This window comes from Ambystoma mexicanum, chromosome 11, assembly GCF_040938575.1.
Source record: "Ambystoma mexicanum isolate Mex_15411 chromosome 11, UKY_AmexF1_1, whole genome shotgun sequence".
NCBI classification, from domain to species: Eukaryota; Metazoa; Chordata; class Amphibia; order Caudata; family Ambystomatidae; genus Ambystoma; species Ambystoma mexicanum.
The window spans coordinates 1,221,260,968-1,221,286,477 of NC_090934.1; the positions used below are offsets into that span (position 1 = coordinate 1,221,260,968).

The following is a 25,510-nucleotide window of genomic DNA, read 5'->3' on the forward strand; positions in this document are numbered from 1 at the left end:
ATTTTGCACCTGCTACCAACAATTGGGTAGTTAATTACACTACGGCTGTGCCTGGCAAGTGTCGTTCCCATGCCCACACAAAGGTCTGTTGGCATTGCCAATGCTTGTTTTAGTTTATACTTGTTGGTGATTCAAAAAACGGCACTGCCACCCTTCCTTTCCCAAAAAAGCGACATGAAAATGTTTAAAAACTTCGGGGACGTGAAGTCTTTTTTTTAGCTGAAATCCACCCTTCACTGGAACGTGTGAAACGCAGGGGAGTTTCTAGGTCTGCAAAAGACCCGGGGCTACGCTGGTGTCGGAACTGTTGGGACTGAGGGCTAGCTAGTCTTTTGGCTGTAGCTCCTGAGCCTGAGATATATAAATATCAGGGGCTATAGCCCCCTTATTAGCCCCCCCCCCCACCCCGCCCTAGCAACGCCCCCCGGTTATGCTTCAGCGCGCCCATCCGGCTCCCTTCCCTCTGTCATTGTGATCTGAACTCAGCATCCGAGACGTTGCTCGCTCTGCTCAGCACTGGGATGAGCTTCCCCTGCCTGGTGATCGCCGCCGCCGCCTGCCTCCTGCTGCCTCTCCCCGCGCGGGCGAACACGAAGAGCCATGCCCGCATCCGCGCCCTGCTAACGGGTAAGTGGGCCCCAGGGCACCGCATCGGGTGGCACCCTACGCAGAGGGGCACGGCGCCGCATTTCGCGCTGGCCGATCACGTCCGAGGTGCACCGGCACAACAACACACGTAACGCTTTATTGGCTTGTGTAGTTTTTTGTAGCGCCTTTCTTGCATTTACGATGTGCTCCTAACTTTGACCGTTACGGGAACTAAGGCACAAGTTCAAATGATGTGCGCAGGATCACATGGTGTGCTTGAGATGGGAAGCCGGCCATAGAAATGGGATACCAGCTAATTCTTAGCACACGTCTCCATCACAGAGTTGAACAGGCGGCAGTCCCCTTTTATAATGAGCCCCCTCACGCCGCCCACCCCTTGCCACACATAACAATTCAAACCTGTGACTGGTGAATGGTGTTCAGAAATCTTGCTTTTGCACCATCTATTTTCGTTCACAACTAACGGTAGTCTGGCATTGAGGTACAGCGGATTCAGTCACACTAGGACTGCAAATCCCAGAATGCAAGCGGGTCGGGTCCCTGTCCCCTCGCAGGTTTGGGCACTACTGGGAATAGTTCTGCATTTTTCATTATAAACGAGGGGTGACCAGCCTTACCGGGCAAAGCGCTGCTGGCTGCGTGTAGGTGCGTTGCCAGCTGAGAATGATCGGCATGATTAAAGAGACCCCTCTGAATTCGTTCACGACAGTGTGTAGTCTAGCGCCAAGAGACAAGTTTGAGGCGCGAGAGCGCTCTTCTCAGACTGAATACACATACAAAGAGGGCAGCCTCGGAACTTCGGGCGATAGCGGAGACCCAAGAGTGAGCCAAAGGAACATAAAGTTACGAAGGGATCAAGTAGCTTTAATTCATGGTCTTGTGATCAGTGTAATTTTCTTTTTTTCCATGTTTTCTTCTCAAATGTGTTATTGTTGTTCTGAATACATTTGTCAATATGGGAGCCTCTGTGTTTGCAGTTTTCGGGTGACCAGAAGAATGACTCCGTCACCGGGTCACCACTTATCCGATCTTGGGTTCCTTTTAAACATCATGGTTTCCTGGTGCATAACTCCAATTTGAACAGCGAAGACTACAACTACCATAATGCACTGACTTGTTAAATGAAGCCCATGACTGAAAAATAGCTGCCTTGCTGGCAATAAGACACCTGGCCACTGTATGCTGTGATGGCAGCACTAAATCATGTCTGCTTGGGCAAGTATGGGGAAAAGGCAACATTTGTAGCCAGTGTGTGTGTGTATGTTTTTTTTTGCTGTTCTTCGGGCGTTGGGCAAAAGTTCTTGGAGTTGCTTAATGGAAGGGTGGTGGTTCCAGAAGATGGAGGCTAGGGTGAGAAGACTGGGTGGACTTCGCTGAAGGAGATCACTGCTATTCTTAAACGTTGCGTGCGTCCTGGCACTATGTCCTGGCTGCCACTCCCGCGTCTGTGCTCCTCACTCTGAGACACGGACATATTAAGCAGGCAGAAAACACACATTAATAAAGTCAACATCTCTGCATTTCTGTGTTGCTGGATATTAAAATCACACGCCCAGGTGCCCGCACACTTCCCCCAGTGTTGCCTAGGATGTCTTCATCTGCCACATTGTGCCATGATATGTCCGCATACTCCCATCATAGACCGGGTGTTGCCATCATATAGCCACGTACTCACTTCCTTGCCCGGTGCTGGCAGAAATAGATTTTACCACCAGACGCCAGGAATCCCTACAATTTGCTAGGCATTTTGATAATTTGCTAGGCATTAATGGAGGGTTAGGTAGCCCGGGAAGATAGCTTTTACAAGGAGTGCTGTGCCTTTTCATCATTTTCACCCTGCGCACCCCGTTGGCAGCACTGCGAGCGTTGCTCTTGCTGCAGTAACCGCTTCCTGGAGGGGGCGGAGCTGAACTCCGACACGTGTTTGGTCACGTGACTTCACCCAGCACTGAAATCCCCGGCACAACCACCCTTGCAGCGTTAAGCCCTGGAGGCAGTAAGGGCTGGAGTCGCTGTTGTGCTTTTTGGCTGTGACCTGGGCACCTGGCACAAGCTAAGTTCTTGAGAAGTATTGTTTCGTGATAGCGCACAGTGCTGAATTCTTTGCTTACTTTGAGAAGGTTGTTACATCACGTTTTAATTCTCTGACCCATCATTAGGAAAGGTGTTTGCCTTTTAAGTTGATATTTTGTAAAAAGTATTTTTATATTTGGTGTACCTCCTCTTTACAATGGCCAATGGCCTGCGAAGTGGGCGTTGCATTGAGGCAATAACTAACATTTTAACATCTTCCAGCATTGACTCTACGGTATGCAAGGGTCGAACTTCATATCATGAAGTGCCATTAATTGACATGGTAGATGACAATATACCTACTGTCCCTGTGGTTTGTTTAGATACTGGTAACTGCTCTACTCATGTAGCCCAAGTGCATGCTACTTCCTCTGTTTCTATGTATGCCCCAACAAAGGTTGAGGAAAAAGAGATTGTAGATGTAGATACGAATGATAGTATGATTCGATCGGATTCATGTACCCCTAACAAAGTGCAATTTAGCACTACCTTGCAGAAGATGGCTGCATTAAATGCACAAGTCAATCAAACTATTAGTATGATGACTCCACTAGTATATGGCACAACAAATTTGGGCACCATTGGAATTACTAATAGGAGCTATCATACTAAAATAGATGATGATGTATCGGATGAGGCACCAATTGGACCAATTCCGCGCACGCTTTCATTCTCGCCTGATCAATTAAATGTTTCAAATAAAGTATCAATTGAGGATCTTGGAGTAGGTACGAATAGTGTGCGCGGAATTGAAAATCATTCTCCAACCCCTCTTCCGGTGATCACCAACATTTTAGATCTTCTTGACAAGGGTCACGAGCTCACTCATCTTGAATTAAAGGAATCTAAGGCCATCTTGCATTATCTTTGCTCCAAAATGGATAAAATCGAGGGGTTTATCACTGCAGTTGATACCCTAAGATCCATTCAATCTGAAATTAGAGGACAAGGCCATAGCAATGAAGAGGCAGGGAGGCACGTTTTATATGCAAACAGCTTGAAACAGTGCAATCAGGACGCATTAATTGAACCTGTGAAATGTAGGTGCGACAATGACTTGAAAGAAATTAAGGCATCAGTCGATGCACTGAATTTCACAATTTCAACTCACTTCTCCAAAACGGAACCTTTAATGCGGTTCCCTGATAGCCCATCTGCTCTCCTTGAAGAAATCGAATCACAAAAAAAAACAGAGACAGAACACTGTGTTACTGAGGAACCTTTTACTTTTATGTCCCGTCGAGTTAAAAAAAATCACTTGCGAGCCGTTAAGAGATATGCTAAGCGTAGGAAGGAAGCACTGTTACATAAGAATGATGGACGTGGAAAAGATACTTACTCGGTTCCTAGTATAGAATTAATCGATGAAGATCATATTGATGTAGGACAACTGTCCAAAGAAAGCCAAGATGCTCTTACCCCGGTTACTAATTCATCGGAGGAAGTAAGTCAAAACGGTATTATTACCAAGTCACTAATGATGGGTGATGTCCCTCCTCAGATTGCTAATCTTAAGTCTGGCATCGATAATCCAGCGAATAGTACATCTGAGGAAATTACGATTTCTAAACCTTTGATCAAATCAAAATTATGTGAAATGTCTCTAAAGGTGTTAGACAATCAGGACAACGGATGTGCAACAACTCTAATCGAACCTGTTATCGGCTCTGTAGTAAAAAGTAACTTAAGGGACTTTTTCCCGATTATAGGGAGATGTCGTACGATGAAAAACAACATTATTCACCCGGGCCCTCATGGTAGTGACAATTCGATTTCACTAACTAGGAAAACCTATAGTGAAGTATGTTCGAGGGATGTGACTACTGAACTCTCTGCGAACAATATCTCCGAACAGCCCAAAAATATACCCTTAGTTGCTGTAAATGGCATTGGTAAAATAGGGAAGGTAGAGGTAGATGAAATAACTAATACCATAGAAGAGGAGGTGAATATGAGTAAGTCTGTAATTGCAGTAAATGGCACGGGAAAAAGAACTACCTTGGTTGAGGCATCGGCCGTCCTTCATAAGGAGAGTCCTAAGTTCAGCTGTTTCGATCAAACTGGATCAATTGATAATGTAATGACTCCAAATCGTATATTTATACATGGCCCTGCGCAAAGCAGAACACTATCACAAAACATGAATACCAATCCTTTCTTGTATAAAAATGGCAAAGCCTCTGTAGCTCTGAGTAAAACTTTTCATATGGACAATCAGAACACAAACAATCATAGCAAGATCTTATTAAAACAACCTAATAATTTATTAATCAATCCTGCTGTTGAAGCAGGAACTCCAGTTGTCTCAGCGCCAATCTCACACAGGCCCTTGCAGTCAGATGAGATGAAGGAATACATTATAGGACTTGAAGGAAATGCTAAGGAATTGGTAGATAAACGTATTAATCGTTCATTTATCTTCTCCCTTTTCTCAAAAATACCTCAATTGAGAATGGTTAAATCCAATGATATTACCAGAGTCTCCCTGGCCAGAATCAACAACTTCAGGGCCCTATGTTATTTTAGTTCTGAGGCAGTAATGAAATTTATCTGGTCCAATCGGGAAGAAATAAAAAGAGAGGGTTTGGTATTACTTACCTTCGGATCCGAGGATGACGCTGCTCTATTCCTAGATCCACCAAAAGTGATCGATGGAAATTGTACTGACATGACCGTACCTATTGTTAAAACAAATATGGGCTCTGGACTTGATTTGGCTGAGATTCTGAAAGTTGTAGCTCAAACAAATGGCCTTCCTTGGCTGGAACCCATGCTCTTGGCCATTTTGTCTTCTAATACTACTTCATTACCTACAAAACCAGTCACATAGCTATCTAATCACAAAGAACTTAAAATCATATCCTGGAATTCGTGTGGCTTTGTGAATTTAATGAACTGGCATCTCAATCTTATCAGTGATGAACGACCAACTATAATCATAATTCAAGAGTCGATGAAAATAGAACCTCTACTTATCCCTGGTTATGTTACTTTTAACTCATTAGCTAAGAGACATTTATCAGGCCGCCCATCTGGGGGCTTATCGATTGCAATAAATACTTCATTCAAAGTCCAACCTAATTTAGTTTGGAACTCTCAGAGTTTACTAGGGGTTCATCTTAATATACCCTCAATCAGATATCCATCATTAATTATCATCTCACTATATTGGAACCCTGCCAATCTAACTATTGAAGAGATGTTTGACGATCTTGAAGCATGCTTGGAACTCTCCGCTAGTATATATCAGAACTGTGAGATCATTCTTGGTGGCGATTTTAATTGTGACTGTAGAAATGTGAATGAAACTAGTCTATCTAAACTCGCAACCTTAGCATGCATTAGAGGAGCCAAGTTTAGAGAACTCTTAACTGATTCGGACATGGATCTCTTGGCGACACACGATATGAAATCAAAAATTACATGGGAAAGAGGAGTTAAGAAGTCAATGATAGATTTTATCTTTGTATCTCGTAATCTTATAGCTTACATGGCCCCATTAGTAATAGATCCTATATTGATTGGTGATCATGCACAACTTATAACATCATTGAAATTGAAATGTCAATCGCTAGGGGCAAATAGTTCACTAACAGCAGTAGAAATTGATCGCCCTCAGCACTCAATCAGGTGGAACAATGGCTTGTGCGATCAGATTGTTAAACACATATCTCGAGAAACACTGCGAGTTGACCAATATGGTGCCAATTTAAGAATAAAACTATCTGATAGGGATTACTCCAAAATAGTTGACACCGTTTTGCTCAAATTTTGTAAAAACCGCAGTAGTGCGAAACATACTCATATCTATGATCAGAAATGCAAACTGTTGAAAAGGGAAAAAAACAAAGCCCTAAGACAATTGAAATATAATGTTTTAGGCACTGAAAGACTCAGAGAAAGGCGGAATCAAATCACCTCTCAGTACAAACAAAACTTAAGTTTCGCCCGGATCTCAAGACATAATGAGGAGAACTGTACTCTAATCCGTGCCATCACGTCACATGACACTCGAGTTATATGGCATACTCTAAAAGCTGACCCAAAAAATGCTGTGTTATCTATGCCGAATTGTATTTCTGATCAGACATGGCAGACGTATATTACTGCCAAATATCAACTACCTTATAAGTTCCAATTTCTTCCTGGTATATTGCTAGACTCTACCAGGATCCCTCGGTTCAATTGGAGCATTAGTGACATAATTTGGGCAATCTCGAGGCTGTCGTATTCTAAGGCTGCAGGACCAGACGGGCTTCCCCCTTGTCTCTATAAAGCGGACCGTGCCATGTGGGCAGAAATTATAAATACCAAATTCGAAACCATCTTCAACTCTGGGGAAATTCCACCATCTTGGTTAACTGCAAACATAGTCCCCATATTTAAGAGGGGTGATCCTTCCTGTCCTGAAAATTATCGCCCGATTTCTCTAATCGATACCGAGGCTAAAATCTTTGCGATTCTACTTCTTCACGATTTGGAGAAAATTATTGAGTCCAAGGGTCTTTATTCTAAATTTCAAACGGGTTTCAGAAAGAATATGAGTACCACTCTAAATGCAATTATCCTTGCGCACGTTATTGCTGGAGCAAAAAATAAGAACTCTAATCCGGTATATATCGCAATGATTGACATGAGTGCGGCCTTTGATAATGTTGTCCGCAACTTATTGTGGATGAAAATGGTGGCTTTCGGAATTCCAAAAGATTTAATGTATTGGATTATGAAATTGCACACCAATACATCTTATAGAATAAAAATATCACAGGACGGGGGCACCACAGCTCCAATAGGAACAGCACTGGGCTTGAAACAGGGCTGCAACCCTGTTTAATCTATACATGGCGGATCTGGATAAAAACTGGGAAAATATGAACCTGTTCTCTGTGAAGGTTGGGAGTATCTCTTTGCAATGGATCGCCTTTGCAGATGATATTATCTTGTTTGACCCTACTCCTGTAGGTTTACAAAAGAAATTAACACTTTTTGAGGAATTTGCAAAGGACCATAATTTGACTCCCAACCCGGCAAAGACTGCCATTATGAAATTTGGAGTGAAGCAGAAAAAGGGCAATTTTAGATGGCATATTATGGATACGCAGATATCTTGTATTAACAACGCTATTTATTTGGGGTATCTTCTCTCTGATCAGAATTCCATCAAGGCATGGACAGACATTATTAAATGCAAAACCAGGACACTCCTTTCACAAATGAAAAGGATTTATACCCGGTTCTGCAAATTTTCATTAACTCCGTTAATTGAATTTATGTCCTTGAAGACTGAGAGTATCATTCTTTATGCACTAGATATTTGTTTGTGTGATATGTCTAATATGTTGGATTGTTTACAAGGTTCACTTTTAAAAGCAGCAATGTTCTTGCCTATGTCCATTCCAAATGCCATCATACGTCATGAATTGGGGTTGGTGGCACTATCGTCTAGATGGAAATGGAGACAGTTATCTCATTTTGCAAAAATGAATTACCCACCGACTAATTCACTATATGCGGATTTGAATAAGATGCTGGGTACCCACTGTCTTCCTTCCTTTTATAATTATCAACTGAAAATGCAACAACTTTTAAGTGAAGTGAATATTACAGTGAATGATGTCCATCTTCGCCCGTGCCATGCAAAAAAAAAACTTTTTGATTTAGACTGGTGTGTAACTATTGATCGGATTATGACATACAAATCTTATGAAGAATATGGTGCCTTTGTTAAACAGCGCATCCCTCGCTATGCACATATCACTTTATTCCCCTGTGAAACTACCAGGAAGGCATATATTCGATTTAGATTTAATCTTTACCATACTAGAGATAGAACAAAGAACTGGCGAACAAATGCCACCACATTTGCTGTGGGATGTCGATTCGATGAGTGCAATGAACCACACGAAACATTGAAGCATCTCGTACTTTATTGTCCCCATTTTAACAAAATACGTACAGCAAGATTTATGAAATTTGTTGATATAGGATTTGAGGACCGCCTTGAGTTTTTATGGTCTCGGATGATGCAAGGAGCTCACAACCGTTTAATTTATGAATTAGTAAGTTTTTGTAAGCATATAGAAAAAGAACTTATTTTGAGTGGAGAATGAAATGCCTAGTTGGTAAATTGATTGGTTTATTTTCTCTTGCACCTGTATTTTAAATAGTATTTTAAAGTATTGTGTGTTAATGTAAAATAATGTAATTTCAAATGTTTCAATTTTTCTTTCTTTTTACATGGATTTTAACATGTTCTTTTGCAAAGGTTCTACTCGAAATTATTCTTGTAAATGAACTAAATGCAAATAAAAAAAAAAAAAAAAAATAGCTCGGGGGCAAGGTGCTCGCCTTGGAAGCAAGGCGACACGGAGCACGGCAGGATCCATCCCCGTGTCCCAGCTGTCATATATATTAAGCGTACAGAACTTCCTTTCTAATGCCTTTATTATTGAAAACAATTACTCGCAAAGGGAGTTCTTTGAAATGATGATGTGCGGGGCTTGAAGCAACAGGTGCTAAGCGCCCTGGATATCTGAAATTGACATGGATATGTCGATTTCATAAATTGGAATAGCTTGCATGTGGGTAAAGTACAATTTTTACATTGTGTGTCATTTTAGTGGCATTTCAAACAATTTGTGGCACATTTAAGAGAGACATTTTGCACCTGGGTGGTCTATTTTTAGAGAATGTCCTTTGTACGGTGAATTCTAACGCCTGCCTCCTATTTTTCTAACATGTTCTCAGGAGATGGGTCTGCCAGATTGGGGTACATTTGGAAATGCCCCCTCGCTCATTGCACGAAGGGCCGCTTTTATGCGCTGCCCACCTCCAAAGCTCACCAGTCTGTACTAACATATATATGCCAAACTTGTCCAGCTCATCCGGGGTACAATAGTCCAGTCCTGGGTTTAACTCTCCATTTTGGGTCTTGTAGTCCTCGGTTTCCCCATAATAATCTCAGAACCATAACTGGAGAAATGGAAAGTTAAAAGCAGGGCTGGACTAGTGTCTTCCGAATGGAATGGATAATCGTAGTATGCATGCTAGCAGGCATTTTAGACAGGCACGCTTGGCAGCGTTATAACTCGCCAGCTGCCACACCAATCTCTTTAGCAAGGGAAAGGGCACCGCTAAGGAAATAGGACAATATTCCACCTCCGAACCTTAGCAGGAGACCAGCCTTTCTTAGCCTAACTTGCAAGCCACGGGCTTGAAACCTCGTAAAACCGCCCGGTGGGTTAATGCACCTACTGCAAAGATATTTGCGTAAGCTGCAGGCCACACACCCAGTTCCTGGTGCGTCTATGCTTGCTACATTGGGCTTGTAGTATTCCCCTCCCCCGCCACCCAACCCCTCCTGAAGGTGGCCTACTTGACTAGCAGCACGGCACCCCCCCCTGTGTTTCACCTTGCGGCTCATGTTTTCCCTGATCAGTTGGGAGCAGAGACATTGCAGATTTATGACGTGGTTTGCAAAAGCACAATTTATAATGGACATGCATGCAGGCGCTTGGACTCCTATTGGGGGGCTCTTTTGGGGATTTCGCGCATCCCCGCTTGTGCAACCGCCCCACTATTATCCCATCCCTCCCTCGCCCCATTTGAGGCTGGTTCTGCCCCTGAAAGGGGACAATCCAGACCGGGTTAGGGGGCGAACTAGCTGGAAAACGAATATCGTAATAATTCGTGGCCCAGTGGCCACCGATAGACACTAGGATACGAGACACAGCGAAGAAGTGCCAGGGATCGGTTGCCGTTTATTAGGAGCTAAAAGAAGCTCGAGGCTTGGCGTTTTTGAACCGACGCAGTCATCTGCGTCTGCATAGTGAATAGGTCACGTGTAACACGAGCACAGCTGTGGTTGTTCCTGGAAGGTATCCGCTGTCGGTCCTTCGCCCTGCTGAGGCGGCTGCAACCTGACCATCACCAGGGCAACGGAGCATCCGCGTGCTGTGCCTGCGCAGCCAGGACCAGTGCCGCCCCATGCCTGGCATCACCCTGTGCGAGATGTGTGTTCCCCGCCCTGCCCTCCCCATCATTTTCCTTGACCGATCAATGTAAACGTAGTGTCTGTATCCGGCGCTGGCCAGCACCGAGACCCCAGAAAGAGCGCGAACCAGTCCCGGCCTTTGACGTGTCTCTCTACAGGCACGCACGCCTTATTGCCCCCACGTTTCCGTAACACAAGGACCCACTGAGCTGTCTCACGTGGAACCACTTTTACGCAGGCATCAGGGACATCCGAGCAGCAGATGCCTTGACACACTGAGCTCCCATGAGTTAAACACAGGGCTGTCTCCTGCCAAAGCATGCGGCGGTTGGTTAATATGCACGGCCCATGTGTTACGTGGTACATTTCTGATTCTGCACTTTCTTTTGGTTCGAGATACATCACATCTGAAGCAGGAACACTGGCCTAATGATTTGACATAAGGACTGGCCTAAACATCTAACAGCCATGAAAGCAGATGTCGCAGAGAACCACCAGAGCACAACCAGCCCAGCTAGCTGTGGAATGCCGCAGGCCTCGCAGAGACGGGCATGAACAGCCCTCCCTTCGAGAATGTACACAGTTCGGATGCTGCTGGCTCAAGTCCCAAGGTTGATAAGAGCCTGACTTGCAAAGACAATCTGAAGTTACGAAATGTACTTGATTGCCTTTTCTTCGGCGAAATGAACTATTGTTATGAATACGTACGGCTAATGGGAGGAGATTAATATGTAGCTTTGCATTGTACATAAGTATGAGCCAGGCCTGGGAGGGGGCAAAGTCGATGCAGCCCTCCAGAGCCTGGTGTGTGTGTTAACATTACAGCACTTTTACAACCCCACTTCTGGCTTTGTGGGTTATTTGTGTCCGAGTGCCAAGTGCGTGGAATGCCTGAGACGGTGCGAGGGAGCTGGATTTGCACTAGTATCGGGGAGAGCAGGACGAACGATTGTAACATATGGTGCCGAAACCCGGGAGCTCTTCTGTTCATCAAGTGCACAGAGATAACAGCAATACAACGGGTAAGTGAAAACATTTTCGCGGACCCTGTTGCATGTTGCGGTAGTGGAATTTGGGGAATTTGGAGTCTTCAGGGACTCTAGGAATAATACAAAGATAGGGCAGAGCATTCTTAGGCACCTGTAATACAGTCAGAGCACCGGGGCGTGGAGAGTGGGTGTAGGGTCGATGCTGTAGAGGACACAGAGTGGGAGGTCTGTCTGAAGGTTGAATAAAAGAGGAATAAAAGAGGGCAGAGCATTCTTAGGCACCTGTAATACAGTCAGAGCACCGGGGCGTGGAGAGTGGGTGTAGGGTCGATGCTGTAGAGGACACAGAGTGGGAGGTCTGTCTGAAGGTTGAATAAAAGAGGAATAAAAGAGGAATAAAAGAGGAATAAAAGAGATTAAAGAATACAGATTACAGAATACAGTTTCAGTGGCAACATGGCAGATGCCGGTCCACTGACAAGGCAAGAGGCGGGTGAAGATCTGTCATATAAGTCGGGGGCAAGGGCTGTGCTGGAAAGGCTGAAGAGCATGTTGCACAATTGGGATGTGATCCCCCAGTCGGTACAAAGGAAGAAGGAGTTTGGGGCTGCCCACGAACATCAGTTACAAAGGGTGGTGAAGGGAATGGACAAGGGAGGAAGTGCTGAATCACAAGAAAAGGTACAGAGTGATCAGAGACGCTCAGATTTTGAAGTAATGCTTACACAAAAGTTCATGATCGGCACAAGATGGCAGCTGCTAGTAGAGATAAGGAGGGTGGTTGAAGGGAATGTGGAGGAAAGGTTAAGATCCGCCAAGGGGTGGGCAGACATTCTGAATGCAGCTGATGACGCATGGCTGAAAATGAAAAAAACAGTGTTAGTAAAGGAGGGGGAGGAGAGAGGACACAAAGAGGGGCAGGAATGTGAGGTGCCAGCACCAGTGCCTTTGGGGGTTGGGGTGGATGACGCACAACGCTGTGGGGATGGCTCTATGTATTTCCGAGAAAGGGAAGGAAGTGGGGGAAGATACCGGAGGGAGGACATTTTGGAAGAGAGCGATGCAATGACTGATTTGGCAAACGGGGTCCTGACAAAATGGGGGAAGGCATGTCCAGACAAAGGGGCAATAAATAAACTGAATTTCAGAAGGACAGGTGACTGTGCAGTGTGCACCTTAGACAAGGAATTGAACAAGATGATAGTGAAAGGTGTAGTGTCAAGCGAATACATGCCAGAGAATGTCAAATCACAACAAGACGCTTTCAGGGCATGTCCACCAGAGAAGCACATTGACAGGCCCACATATGAAGTTGGTGGTCAGTGTCAGCGTCACTTAATAGTGTTTGGGGGGGAAAGAGCAAAGCATGGTGAAGCACAATCAGTGGTGCTGCATCTGGGAAGAAAGATGGTAACTGCATCTGAGCGAGAGTGGCCCGTGGCACCTGACAATGATCCACAGCCAGAGCTAATGGCATCCATAGAAGATAAGGAGTGTCATTTGATGGAGGGGCCACAGCTTGAAGTGGTGGAGATTATCTTACAGAAGAGCAAGAAGCAGGATCAAAGGAAATGTGAGCGCCTCCTGGGTATTTGGAAAGCAGAGGATGAACTAATGATTAAGCTTCTCAATGCAGAGAAAGGGCAAGACAATGCATTTCAGTGCCCGACAGAGAGGGCCTGGGGGCCCACAGCAAAAGATGAGTGGCAGGAGCACATGGACATTTGTGTGGCTCAATGGAAGAACAAACAGAAAGAGGTGCCCAAGAAGGAGCAGTTCAAACAGACGGATGAGAAAGACACACAGTGGCAAGACTGGCTGTCATTTGTTCTCCATGGACTGCTGAGAGAGTTTTCAGCGACCAGGTATTCACCATGGAAGATGCTACTTGGGAAAAATATGACAAGCACTGACAAGTGGCTGCTGACACTGACTGCGGGTGCACCTAGGGAATGGGAGGTACTAGAGGGTTACTATCTATTGGAAAGTAAGGGAGAGTTTGACTTGGACAGTGCAAACAAACATGACAGGCACATGTATGTGGTGTTGCTGAATGTGAGAGTGACAGGGATGCTCAGAGCTGGAAAGGGCGGGACATGTAGTTATGTTTGTTTTAGATGCACTCTAGATTATGGCTGAGGTTAATAGGTGGCAGTGTTTATGCAATACAGTACAGTGAAGGGCTTTAGATGTGTAAAGACATAAATAAGCTGTCTTAGTTTGGTAATGTTTTTTGTTATTTTTCTGCTTCTTTATTGAGTAAGAATAGTTTTATTACAATGTGCTTATGTAGAAGTAGTGCAAGGGTTTTCGTTAGTGATTGATAGATAAAATAAGAAGAGATGAAAAAAAAGTGGGCACATGTTACGTGGTACATTTCTGATTCTGCACTTTCTTTTGGTTCGAGATACATCACATCTGAAGCAGGAACACTGGCCTAATGATTTGACATAAGGACTGGCCTAAACATCTAACAGCCATGAAAGCAGATGTCGCAGAGAACCACCAGAGCACAACCAGCCCAGCTAGCTGTGGAATGCCGCAGGCCTCGCAGAGACGGGCATGAACAGCCCTCCCTTCGAGAATGTACACAGTTCGGATGCTGCTGGCTCAAGTCCCAAGGTTGATAAGAGCCTGACTTGCAAAGACAATCTGAAGTTACGAAATGTACTTGATTGCCTTTTCTTCGGCGAAATGAACTATTGTTATGAATACGTACGGCTAATGGGAGGAGATTAATATGTAGCTTTGCATTGTACATAAGTATGAGCCAGGCCTGGGAGGGGGCAAAGTCGATGCAGCCCTCCAGAGCCTGGTGTGTGTGTTAACATTACAGCACTTTTACAACCCCACTTCTGGCTTTGTGGGTTATTTGTGTCCGAGTGCCAAGTGCGTGGAATGCCTGAGACGGTGCGAGGGAGCTGGATTTGCACTAGTATCGGGGAGAGCAGGACGAACGATTGTAACACCATGGACGCTGCTTAGAGCGGACGGCGGATGCTATGATGACTGATGCATGCGATACCCTGCCCCACCTCTTCCTAAATACGAGACAGGAAGTGACTCGCGCAGGATCCGGCAGTGACACACAATGTTAGTAATGCAGGTCTACTGTCGAATGAATCGAAGTGCACATTGGTTTGTAAAATGAGGAAGCGCGAATGCCCACACGGGCTATTTTAGTGGCCCCCCCCTTTTGCCTTTGCTGTAGAATTCTCTGTGAACCCTTTAGTCCACAATGTTAACTCTTTGGACCAACCTTTAATACATCACGTGGTGATGAAATGCGTGGCATCGATACGTTATTTTATCTGCTGCGTTAAGCATTCGCCAGGCACGCAGCCACTAAATGAAACAGACTTTTAATATAAATCTTATAGTAGCGCCACCTTTTTTTAATATAGCGTTCTTGTCAGATTCCCCCCGCTTCCAAGTATTATAAGTGTTCCTATTACCAGAATCAACAGTATTCAATTAATCGACATTTTGTTGCAAACAATAACAAAAATCGTCCACCTTCCTGCATACTGTGCCAGGCCCCATCCGTTAAGCAGCGCCTGCCAAGTTCCCCTGTGCAATGAGTGCAACCCTCAGTCAACGTTTGTCTTTTTTGTCTGTTGATAAAAACATATTTCATGCCGATGCTTGGACGATCACACTTTTTACAGCGGTAGAAGTGCACTGAAAAATGGTAGTGGAACTGTGGTCTCGGCAGGGGAGAGGGTAGGCGGAAGCACAGTGCAACATGTGACAAGGTGTTGCCCCCGGGGCATTGCAATAGTCTTAGTACATAAGGCTCCTATTACAACTTTACACTTGCACAGGGACATGAATGGGCACCTCCTTTTTTATAGAATGGTGAATATAGTCATACAAGTAGAGGAATGATAAACAGACAAAATAAAGTAGTGGAACACCGCTGCCGACCGTCCCGCTCACTTCGATCACTGCCTTTCAAAAGCAAAAAGAAAACAATGTACCAAAAACGCAAAGTGCTGCTGATTACAAATCAGAACTGGCTGAGTGTGGCACACGGGGCGGAGTCACTTGGCAGCTCAGTGGACCGATCAGAGAGGCGATCTGGGCTAGGGAGTTGTGTGTATGTTGGATGCAAGCGCGCTAACCTAAACCAACAAATTAAGAGATTATTATTATTATACTGTGCAGGAGACCTGTATGGCAAAGGACAAAAGTGAGACATTGGGCAAATGGCTCATCAGATGTTTACTAGACAATGCCCTGCCTCCCCATTTTGGGCTCTTCTCCTTTCCAGCACACCTCCCCTGCATCCTCGGGCCACCTGGTCGTGGTTGGGACGGGAAAGACATCATATGCTCATTTGACCTCTAGCAGAATCTAGCCATTCACCAAGGCATGTCACTATCCACCATTTTGGAACACATTCTTCATGCAAGCAGGAATGTCAACTCCTAATGCCTGAGGGCCAACACAAACAAGTCTCAGTACCGGGAGACCACTGTGGCCGTAACGTGTGCAGTAGAAGTGCCCATTACATTTTACCCTGTGTTGGAAATCGATGAAATGTATGGGGTAACCCTCACTTACCCTCGCGCATGGAGGAGGCAGGGGTGAATTGCCAGTAGTGTGGTGTGGTCTGAGGGGCGGAGCTAGGTGTTGAATAATGTGGATGTCTTGAATATAGGATGCTGGCTGCTTTGCATGAAAACAAAGTGCATTTTGGGAACATAAGAATGACCGCCAAATGATCAAACATGTCTGTGATAGTAATTCCATTGCACATTCATTCTGAGCGTGCTTTGCACACTGGGTATGAATTGTGCATTCATTCTGAGCGTGCAATGTACACTGGGTATGTTGCTCATTTAATTTGTCAGAATAGACACCATGACAGTAAAATGTGTGCAAAGATTGAACCATACATACAGCAGTGGACTGCTTCATTGCTCAACTTTGGGCTGTCCTGGTGCCACAAAGGACGACATTCAGATGCAGGTTGTTGCATATCGTGGCTCGCATCGAGACCCCAAACGCACATTGTTAAGGAGATTTGTGGCAGTCAAGGGCAGAGAGCGTACTCAAATTGGGGTAGTGGGCCTCAGCTCCAAGCTGAACGGCGCTCCGGTGAGACCATTTTTTGCCAGAGTGCAGCTCCATCTTGTTTCGTCCCACATCCTGCCATGATGTATGCAGGCCCATGCACTTGTAATCTCTGGTTTACTGGTTACTGAATGCAGTTTATAGTTTCACAGTGATATGCTTGATTATCAAAGACATTTACACCGGCATAGTTCAAGGTTTCACTCCTACTGTTGTTGAATAGTCAACACACCACACAGGAATGCCGGTGTCTCACTCATTTATTCGTGTTTTGTAAAGTGCTATTTAAGAAGGCAGTCGCTTGGTAGCACCCCAACAGAGTGGAGTAGACTAGCAGGTCTGATTATTGAAATCGTTTGGGGGTGGGGACACGGGGGAATTGTATAAGGACATGATAGTAATCAACAGAAGAAGAGAATAGTGCAAGGGGTAGTGGACACTTCTATCTGAACGAGGGAAACTAATCACCATTCCAACTGAAGACAAGGGTTTATTATTTGGAAGAATAACTCTATGGGCCTCATTATAAGTTTGCAGGTCCGGTAACAACGGTACCTGTAAGCTTGCCGGTACCGTTGTTACCGGACCGGCAAAGTACGAGTTCTGCTCGCGGGTGCCTTTTCCGCCCACCAGGACTGACATGGCGGGCGTACCGGCACCCGCAAGCAGAGCATGTTGGATGCACCGGCACCATTCTGAATGGTGCCGGTGCATCCGACCTCCCCAGGGCTCAAATTGGAATGGGAGCATTTTTTTCCGGTGCCCGCGAATGAACAATTACCGGGTCCGGCGGGGCCGTAATGACCCGGTAATTGCCCATTCACGGGCGCCGGGGAAAAAGATGATACCAGCGGCAACTGTGCCGGTATTTACCTGCACGGCTACCGCAAGGGTCCCAATGACTCTAAGAACAAAAAAAGATGAAATGCGACAATGATCAGGATAAACTTGCAATTCAATCTAATGGAGCAACACTTTGAAGAAACACTTAATGAACTTTAATTACAAAGCTATCTGGAATTGGACAATTAATTAGAGCAACTATCTTCACACTATACTATTAAAGAAATATTTTTCACAATTAATTGTCAATCTAAAACATTTCTTTTCAACAGCCACACAACCCATGCCAAGATGTACACGTGCTGGCGCAGGATTTGAGCCTTATTCTTCTTGATCTCAGTTATACACAACTGCACAGACACAAATGGAAGGCTTGAGCAGCGACAGCAAAACTGACACTACTAACCTTGTCACAAATGTCTCTTGTGAGGTTCGCTACAGTTTTGCTATATGTCTGCAAATTCACAATTACCACTTCTATCTTGTTAAATTGGCAAGTGATATATGCAAGACCTCCGGTTACTGTTGTTTGTGCTCCATCCCATGTTATTTCAGCTGCTTAAACAATGGGCCTCATTATAAGTATTGCATAATGGGTTAACGGGCGCCGCTAATGGTGGCGGCGCCGTTAAAGCAATGGTTCGGTAAAAGGTTTTATTGCCCCTACGGGTCGGCCATGTGTTTTTAAGCCTAAGTCGCACGATTTTAGAAATATTTCCTATGGACCTTACCCGAGTTTTCATCCATTAAACACACGTGAAAACAAGCATCAGGGAGCTGCCATTTTGTGATAATCCTATAATTTCCCCCATCGCCCTGGCTGACCTGCTTTTGCGGCACTAAATCATATCCCCCGCCCCTGAGCCCGTCAACAGCAGACGCGTACCGCCCACTTCACAACGCCAAAGCAGGTCTCGTTTCAACAATCGCTGCGCTTGAGCTAATGACGTGTTGCCATGGAAATGGCAGGACGCCTCTTTCCTCAATAAGTATAAACAGACCGTTTCACAATGCACAGCAGCAGATTTTCGATTCCATTTCTCTCTCTGTGTTACTTTGAGTATTCTGTGACTCGTTTCTGTGCTCTGGTTAGCTACCTTCCTTACTTGTAGCTCGTGTGAACAGATACCAGTACCACCGCTATAAATTATTTTAGTTTGTTTAACACACAATGGCTACAATAATGCCCTACATGTACGAGCCCGAGTATACCGAGGAGGAACTACTGCAAAGGGAAACATGTGAAAAAACGATGGGGCTTCGGACGGCAGTTGGGGGGACGATTCAACAGCTGAAGAGCCTGGACCTAGTCGCATGGGCGGTGTTTCCACCTGGTGCACATGCAATCGGTGCAATCTAATGCCAACCGAGGACGAGAACTGCTGCTGCTGTGAAAACTCGGGATGTGTGGCCTACATTTCGGAAGGTGAGCCACGACCGCAATGCATCACCGAGCTGCCAGACTTCAGGGCAGCCTGCCTCACACGGTCCGTGTTGAGGATAATGATGGTGCTTATGCACAAACTTCGCGCAACTGTTCTTCCTCGTAATCCGAGTAACGAGTAAGTATACTCTGCTTGTCATGCCACTCCTATTTCATGGTCTTCTACTATATCCAAAATTACATATACATATCATTTAACGCATGAAAGTCGTTCAATAGTGTGCAGTGTCTAGATAGCATTTGTCCGAGCAGAATGCCATTATTTACAAGAATTGTCATTGACAACAAACGTTTATTAAACTTATCTTGGTCATTTAAAAACAGTTTGTTTCATTCCTTTTCACAGGTGGTACCGGCTGGTGGCCTATCGTTCCTTTACAATCGTGGCTTCACGGGAGGCTTGGACACCGCGCTCGAAGAGTGATACACGCCTGTGCCGTTCGTGCCATAAGAGAAACGTTCCGAGTGACAGCGGTCAGTACAGGGGATTTTCTCTCGCTGTGCTGCAACCTGACCTGTACAATGTGTAAAGTCTTGTATTTTTGAGCCATCAAAATAAGATACAAAATAAAACACCACATATATTTTAACAACGGTTGTTTCGATTTTTTAAATGAATCAAATGTGTCTCCATTCAAGGATGGACGTCAGACATCTGTGCTCCGAATGGGTGAATGCCAGGTCGCTGTGAAGCATGGTGGTCACTATCTAAGCTAACATAATATATTCTCAATAATGCATGCACTAAATAACACTTGTTCAAAGTCTTTCAGTCGGTTATGTCTCTATAAAAGTCACACATATATCTATATTATCAATCAACATTGGATTATACAGGCCTTAGGTTAAGGGTCTTGACCACTATAATACACTGCTTGAAGTGTGGTTCTGTGCTCACAAGAATCTCCGGTATGTGGCATTTGTTATTGATAGGCAACAATATACTGCCGTAGGGGTTTAATGTTAGTTGGGGATCTGCTAGGTGGGCATCATGGCATGGTCAGTGGTCTGGCACATGAAGAGAATACCTCGCAGGGACACAGGGTCAGAATGGCAGTAAGTTTCCACTGGCGAGGGTGCGTGGGCAAGGACACGTTTGTGGAGATGAACGAGCTATGTGCTTAGTTCAGGCTGGTTCACATGCAGGACAGTGATCTCGGAGGAAGAGTGATGTGTTACATTTATTAGCTGTTGCAAATACCTCTGGAGGTTTCCAGTCAGCATTGGAACGAGGGTGGGGGCCATGTGCTCTGCGCAGTGAGGCCTGGTCACCAAGATGGAGTGGAAAGGGGGTACAAAAATGGATGCCCTGTGTCCTGCTCAGTGGTCCATCTATGCTCTCATTGCTATTGACTTGAGTTTCAATTGTTATGCTATCAATAGATCTATTTATTTTCATCTGTGTCAATTGTCATCAAATTGCATCCTTCGGGGGTCCAGTCTATAATGAAAGCATGTTTCCTTCTCGTGCAAGACAGAACATCCAAGGGACGAGTCACATGTTCAGAGTTTAGTCACATCATTTAAAAAATGTCTAATTTATGCAAATACTAAGCCGCACATGATGAACTGGTATAGTTCCTGCAACCAAAACAAACCTTGCATTGAACATGGTATGGTTCATTTACTTTTTTGTGACATTTTTATTCATCAAGGTTTTATAATAATCTTGATATTTACTTTTCAGAATTTTCAACAATGCCTGCCTGTTCGATTAGCGGTTGCCCTTCGAAGACCCATGCTAAATCTGAAGGCACTACAATGCATGTATTCCCGAAAACTGTTGATCGAATAAGAGAATGGGTCAGACATTGCAGATATCCACTGGATGAGCTGGAAAGTAGAGTCGAACAAGTCTTAGAGGACAAGAGGGGTGATCGATACCGCATCTGCAGCCGGCACTTTTCCTTGAACATGTACGCCGCATCTTGGGTAACAAAGAAGAATAAACGGCGAACGACACGAAAATTTCTCGCAAACACTATTCCAACTCTATTCGTCCACATTCCGCCACTGATGAGTCAAGTGTCCGGATTTAGCTTTAGGCCTTGCGGTAGTGTGTAGGTAGCTGAATGGATTAATTGATATTTTAGGTGTTGTGTCCCTTGTAATACTCCCTTGTAATACTTTCGATAGTGATATGAGTGTATAGCTTTTCGAATAATGACATTTAGCAATAAATTATTTTTCGATTTTATAACCCCCAAAGGAAATCTATTTATGGGAACAGGGAACTGTACTATATTGCGCATTTTCAATAGCATTATTCTCAAGTATTCTGTCGGTTTACATGGCAATTTTTTAATATTCGCATTTCATTATCAAACAATAATTTACATTTACAACTGCTTGACTATCCACTGAATCTGAAGCAAGAACGTTCTACATCCGTGACGTGCCCGCAGTTATCAACCACTTCAAGCAGGTATCAGGTAATCATACTTGGCTTTTCCGCTACAGACTTGTTTTATGCATGTCAAGTAATAGTTTTTATGTATCGTGTGATTATTTTACCAATTGTTTAGTTAGTGCTTTCCAATTGATATACATCTTTGTTGTTGTCCCCTGGTGTTTGTTTTCATTTATAATTGGTGTTATCCCTACTAATGCAAGTACTGTCTTTCAGGGAGATGCTGAAGCATCCACCACATTGACAACAGCCCTAGATGTTCTTCAGCAGCACGAGGTATGGATACTGACAGCTCCATTGACCGTGATCACCAGGACTGGAACAATTGTCGTTTGATTGTTCTAAACCATGTTTCATTCGTGGTTAGCCATTGATATGGACCTGTGCGGTCGACCCCAAGTGTGTGTTGTGTTTTCAATATTGTAATCCTTACTAATGCAAATACTATGTTTCAGGCAGTTGTTGAAGCGTCAACCCATGCACTTGATGCAGAGCCTGACATTCAAGTAATTCCTGGGGAAGCCGGACCATGCGGATACGAATCGGCGCAACAGCTTTCGGAAGTGCGCACCACATTTACAACATCCATAGATATTCTTCAGCAGCACGAGGTATGGATACTGACAGCTCCATCGAGCGTGATCATATAACGTGATTCCATTTGCTATACTTTCTTCCCTATTAATGCAAGTACTGTATTTCAGGGAGACGATGGAGCTTCCACTACAATCACAAGATCCCATTTAGATGATGCAGATGTAAAGAAATTGGAGAAATAAGTTGATTAAATCTGATCATATTTAAATATTCCTTGACTCTTTTAGACAATGCAACATTTGTAGTTATCTCTTTACATGTACCTGTGCCGTCGACCCCAAGAGTGTTATGGTTACAATATTGAAAACCATACTAACGCAAGTACTGTGTTTCAGGGAGTTGCTGATGCCTCCTTTTCAATACAATCATTCGTGGCAGTCCATGCAGAGCCAGAGCTATGGATACTGACAGCTCCATCGAACTAGGTCATCAGAGCTGGAATACTTGTCGTTTGATTGTTCCACACAATGTTTAAATCGTGTTTGGCTATTGAGATGTACCTGTGTGTTCGTCCTCATGTGTGTTTTATGCTAACAATATTTTGATACACAGTAATGAAAATACTATGTTTCAGGGAGTCGATGGAGCCTCATTCCGTGCTGTCTATGCGGATACAGAAAATATAGTCGTTGCAGCTCAAGAGGAAGGGGAGACATGCGTATACGAATCGGAGCACCAGCGTGCAGATGTTGAAGGTCGAGTCAAAAAAGTTACAAAGAAAAGAAACAAAAATAAGGTTAGTTACAAACAGTTCATGACTTTAGAAATTTTTTTGTGCTGGGGACTATTTTATGTTTTTTTCCAGTCAATTGTACTATACTTTATCTTGTGTTTAAACTGAACATCCCTTTTCCAATCTGTCCTCTAGTTACCCGTGGGTGTCCAAACTATACATACACAGACAGTGAGACGAATGAGAGATTTTGCTTGCCAGACCATTTACACTATGGAGGAACTATTAATTCAGACGCCGCCTGTTGAGACTAGAGATGCTCATATCCAATGGCCAGAACATGAAATGAATGTGTCCGGAGAATCCAGCAAAGTTGTATTGGACCATTGCTACAGTGCGGCCGCACCACCACAACATGATACTGGATGTATTGAAGATAGCTCTGAAGTAGTCGCAGATCAATTCACACAATCTACACCTGCCAAAAAATTGCCACCAAAAAAGCTGTCGACATTGTTGTGTTCTCCCATCAATGTTGAAGTAGCAGATGTTGAAATGACAGAGAATGAACCAGCAGCAGCATTCACCGACGCATCAGAACTTGATAGCAGCGATATTTCTTTCAAATGTGGTGATATGTCCTCAACGTCACAGGCCGAAACAACTTTGACGCCGGATGACAGTCTAATGAAGCAGGGCAAATACATAGTATTCGACAGTTGTTTTATGAATATTATAAGTATGCTGAAAATGTGGGCATTCCGTTAAAAAGTATGTGGGAAGCCATTGATTCATGTCACTCGTCAAAAAAAAGGCAGTAACGTCAAAATAAATGCCGCCTGTAGATTAAATCATACGTTCTAATGGTCTGCACAACCGATGCTGGGGAAACTGGCAGTAGGCGATCTACTGTGTGTAGCTGCATCACTTTTTAGTGGGTCCAGTTTTAGAAAGTTAGAGTCTTTCTTTCAGTTTGTGGCACTCCATTTAATTTCAAAAACGCAGTACTACAAATACCAACATGATTATCTGTTTCCGGCCGTTAGTGATGCTTGGAAAATTGAACAATTTTCTCTAGCAAGTACATTCGAAGGCAAACAATTCAAGCTAGCTGGCGATGGACAGTGCGACAGCCCTGGATTTTCTGCCAAGTACTGCACCTACCACTTTCAGGACATGGATAGTAAGACAATTGTGAGTTTGGTGGTCGTGCAGGTAACACAATGTACATCCTCAGTGGCCATGGAGAAACTAGGATTTATAAAATCAGTGGAATATCTACAATCGAGGGGAATGCACATCGACCTCATAGCCACGGACAGACACGTTTCAATTGCCAAGACAATGAGAGAGCAGTTCCCACATATTAAACATCAATTTGCCGTATGGCATCTTGCTAAGTCAGTATTGCACCACTGTACCAACGTTCACCGCTGGTCAGAAAACCTACATTTCCCCCAATGTGAACATGGCCCTTTGTCCCCAGTGGAGGCATGGGAGAAGAAGTGGTTGATTCCATCTTCACCGACACAGAAAGCCATTGAGAAGATTGTTTTTGATAAAACTCTATCAAGAGATCTGAGGGGACTGACAGAATTCTGTCACACAGGAGGTTTGGAGGTGTTCCACAATATGTGCCTAAAGTACAGGCCAAAGCGCTTGCATTTCGGCATGCAGGGCATGAGACATATGACTCTACTTGCCGTCTTGGCCCATAACGAGAATCTCGGCCATGAACTATCTAGGACTACGGGTAATGTAAGGATGCCTTGATACACTAAGGCCTTTTCAAAAAGAAGTAAGCAATGGGTGATCAAATCAGTCTATGAGGAAATGGAGTTCGACTTTGTCCAAAGCCTTATTGTTGCTGTATTAGAGAAGCACAGATATGGAATTTTGAACGTTTTTCTGTGCAGAGCACTGATGCATTGCCACCAAACATTGCCACTGTGCCATGTCCACCCAAAGGAGAGCTGGTTGTGAAGTACAAATCCCGGTTTAAATAATTGTAACATGATTGTCTTTTTTGTAAATAAATGTTATTGTACAGTGTACACACAAAGTATGCTAACTCTAACCCCTATCTTCACCATCCTGGGTGGCGAACAACCTGGGTGTCATCTTGGAATTCTCTCTATTCACCTCATATTGCTGACCTTATCTATATGTGTATGTATATATTTTTGTTGATGGAACTAATTTTCGCAATCTCATGTAAATGCTGCGCACTGTTAACCGAGGGGAGGCTTGCGTATTGCAAATAATAAAACAAACAAACAATAAATCTCACTTTCAACTCAACTCCTTGGGTACTTTAAACTTTCCCTGACCTTCCCCCAAAAATTGATAGGCCGATTCATGGAATAATTAGCGCGGCGCAAGTGGGCAAAAACGTGCGAATCGCAGTGGAATAGCGAAAATCGCAGTGCAAGTGCGAAAATCGCATGAAAAGCAGCGCACGTCGATTCATGGAAGTCCGTGCGCGAGAAAACCAGCGGATGTGCGATAAAAAAGTGTGCCGCGCACGTTGGCGCACAGGCCATCTAACAGCGTGCGCCAGGTCACAGCGAAAATCGCACAGGCCACAGCGAAATTCGCACATAGCGCGGCGCACGCAACAAAAGTAGGCGGAACACGGGCGTAACACTCGGAATGGGGAACAACTTGCAAAAACGTGGGCGTCACGGGGGAAGTACAGGGCACAAGTGCGCGGAACGCCCACACGCTCGCCTACAACACGTATTCATGGAATAGAATAGGGCAAAAAAGCGCACGCTCAAACCAGCGCACAGGCACAAAC

The 25,510-nt window shown here is 44.4% G+C and overlaps 1 protein-coding gene across 1 annotated transcript in view; it reads left to right on the forward strand.

Moving 5' to 3' along the window:
- The first annotated feature begins 421 nt into the window (after positions 1-421).
- Positions 422-25,510, forward strand: part of SEMA7A (semaphorin 7A (JohnMiltonHagen blood group)) — a 266,576-nt gene continuing 241,487 nt past the window's right edge. Inside the window, exon 1 of the mRNA XM_069624587.1 lies at positions 422-627. Coding sequence (XP_069480688.1) covers positions 522-627 — 106 coding nt within the window. The 5' untranslated portion in view covers positions 422-521. The remainder of the gene's footprint in view (positions 628-25,510) is intronic.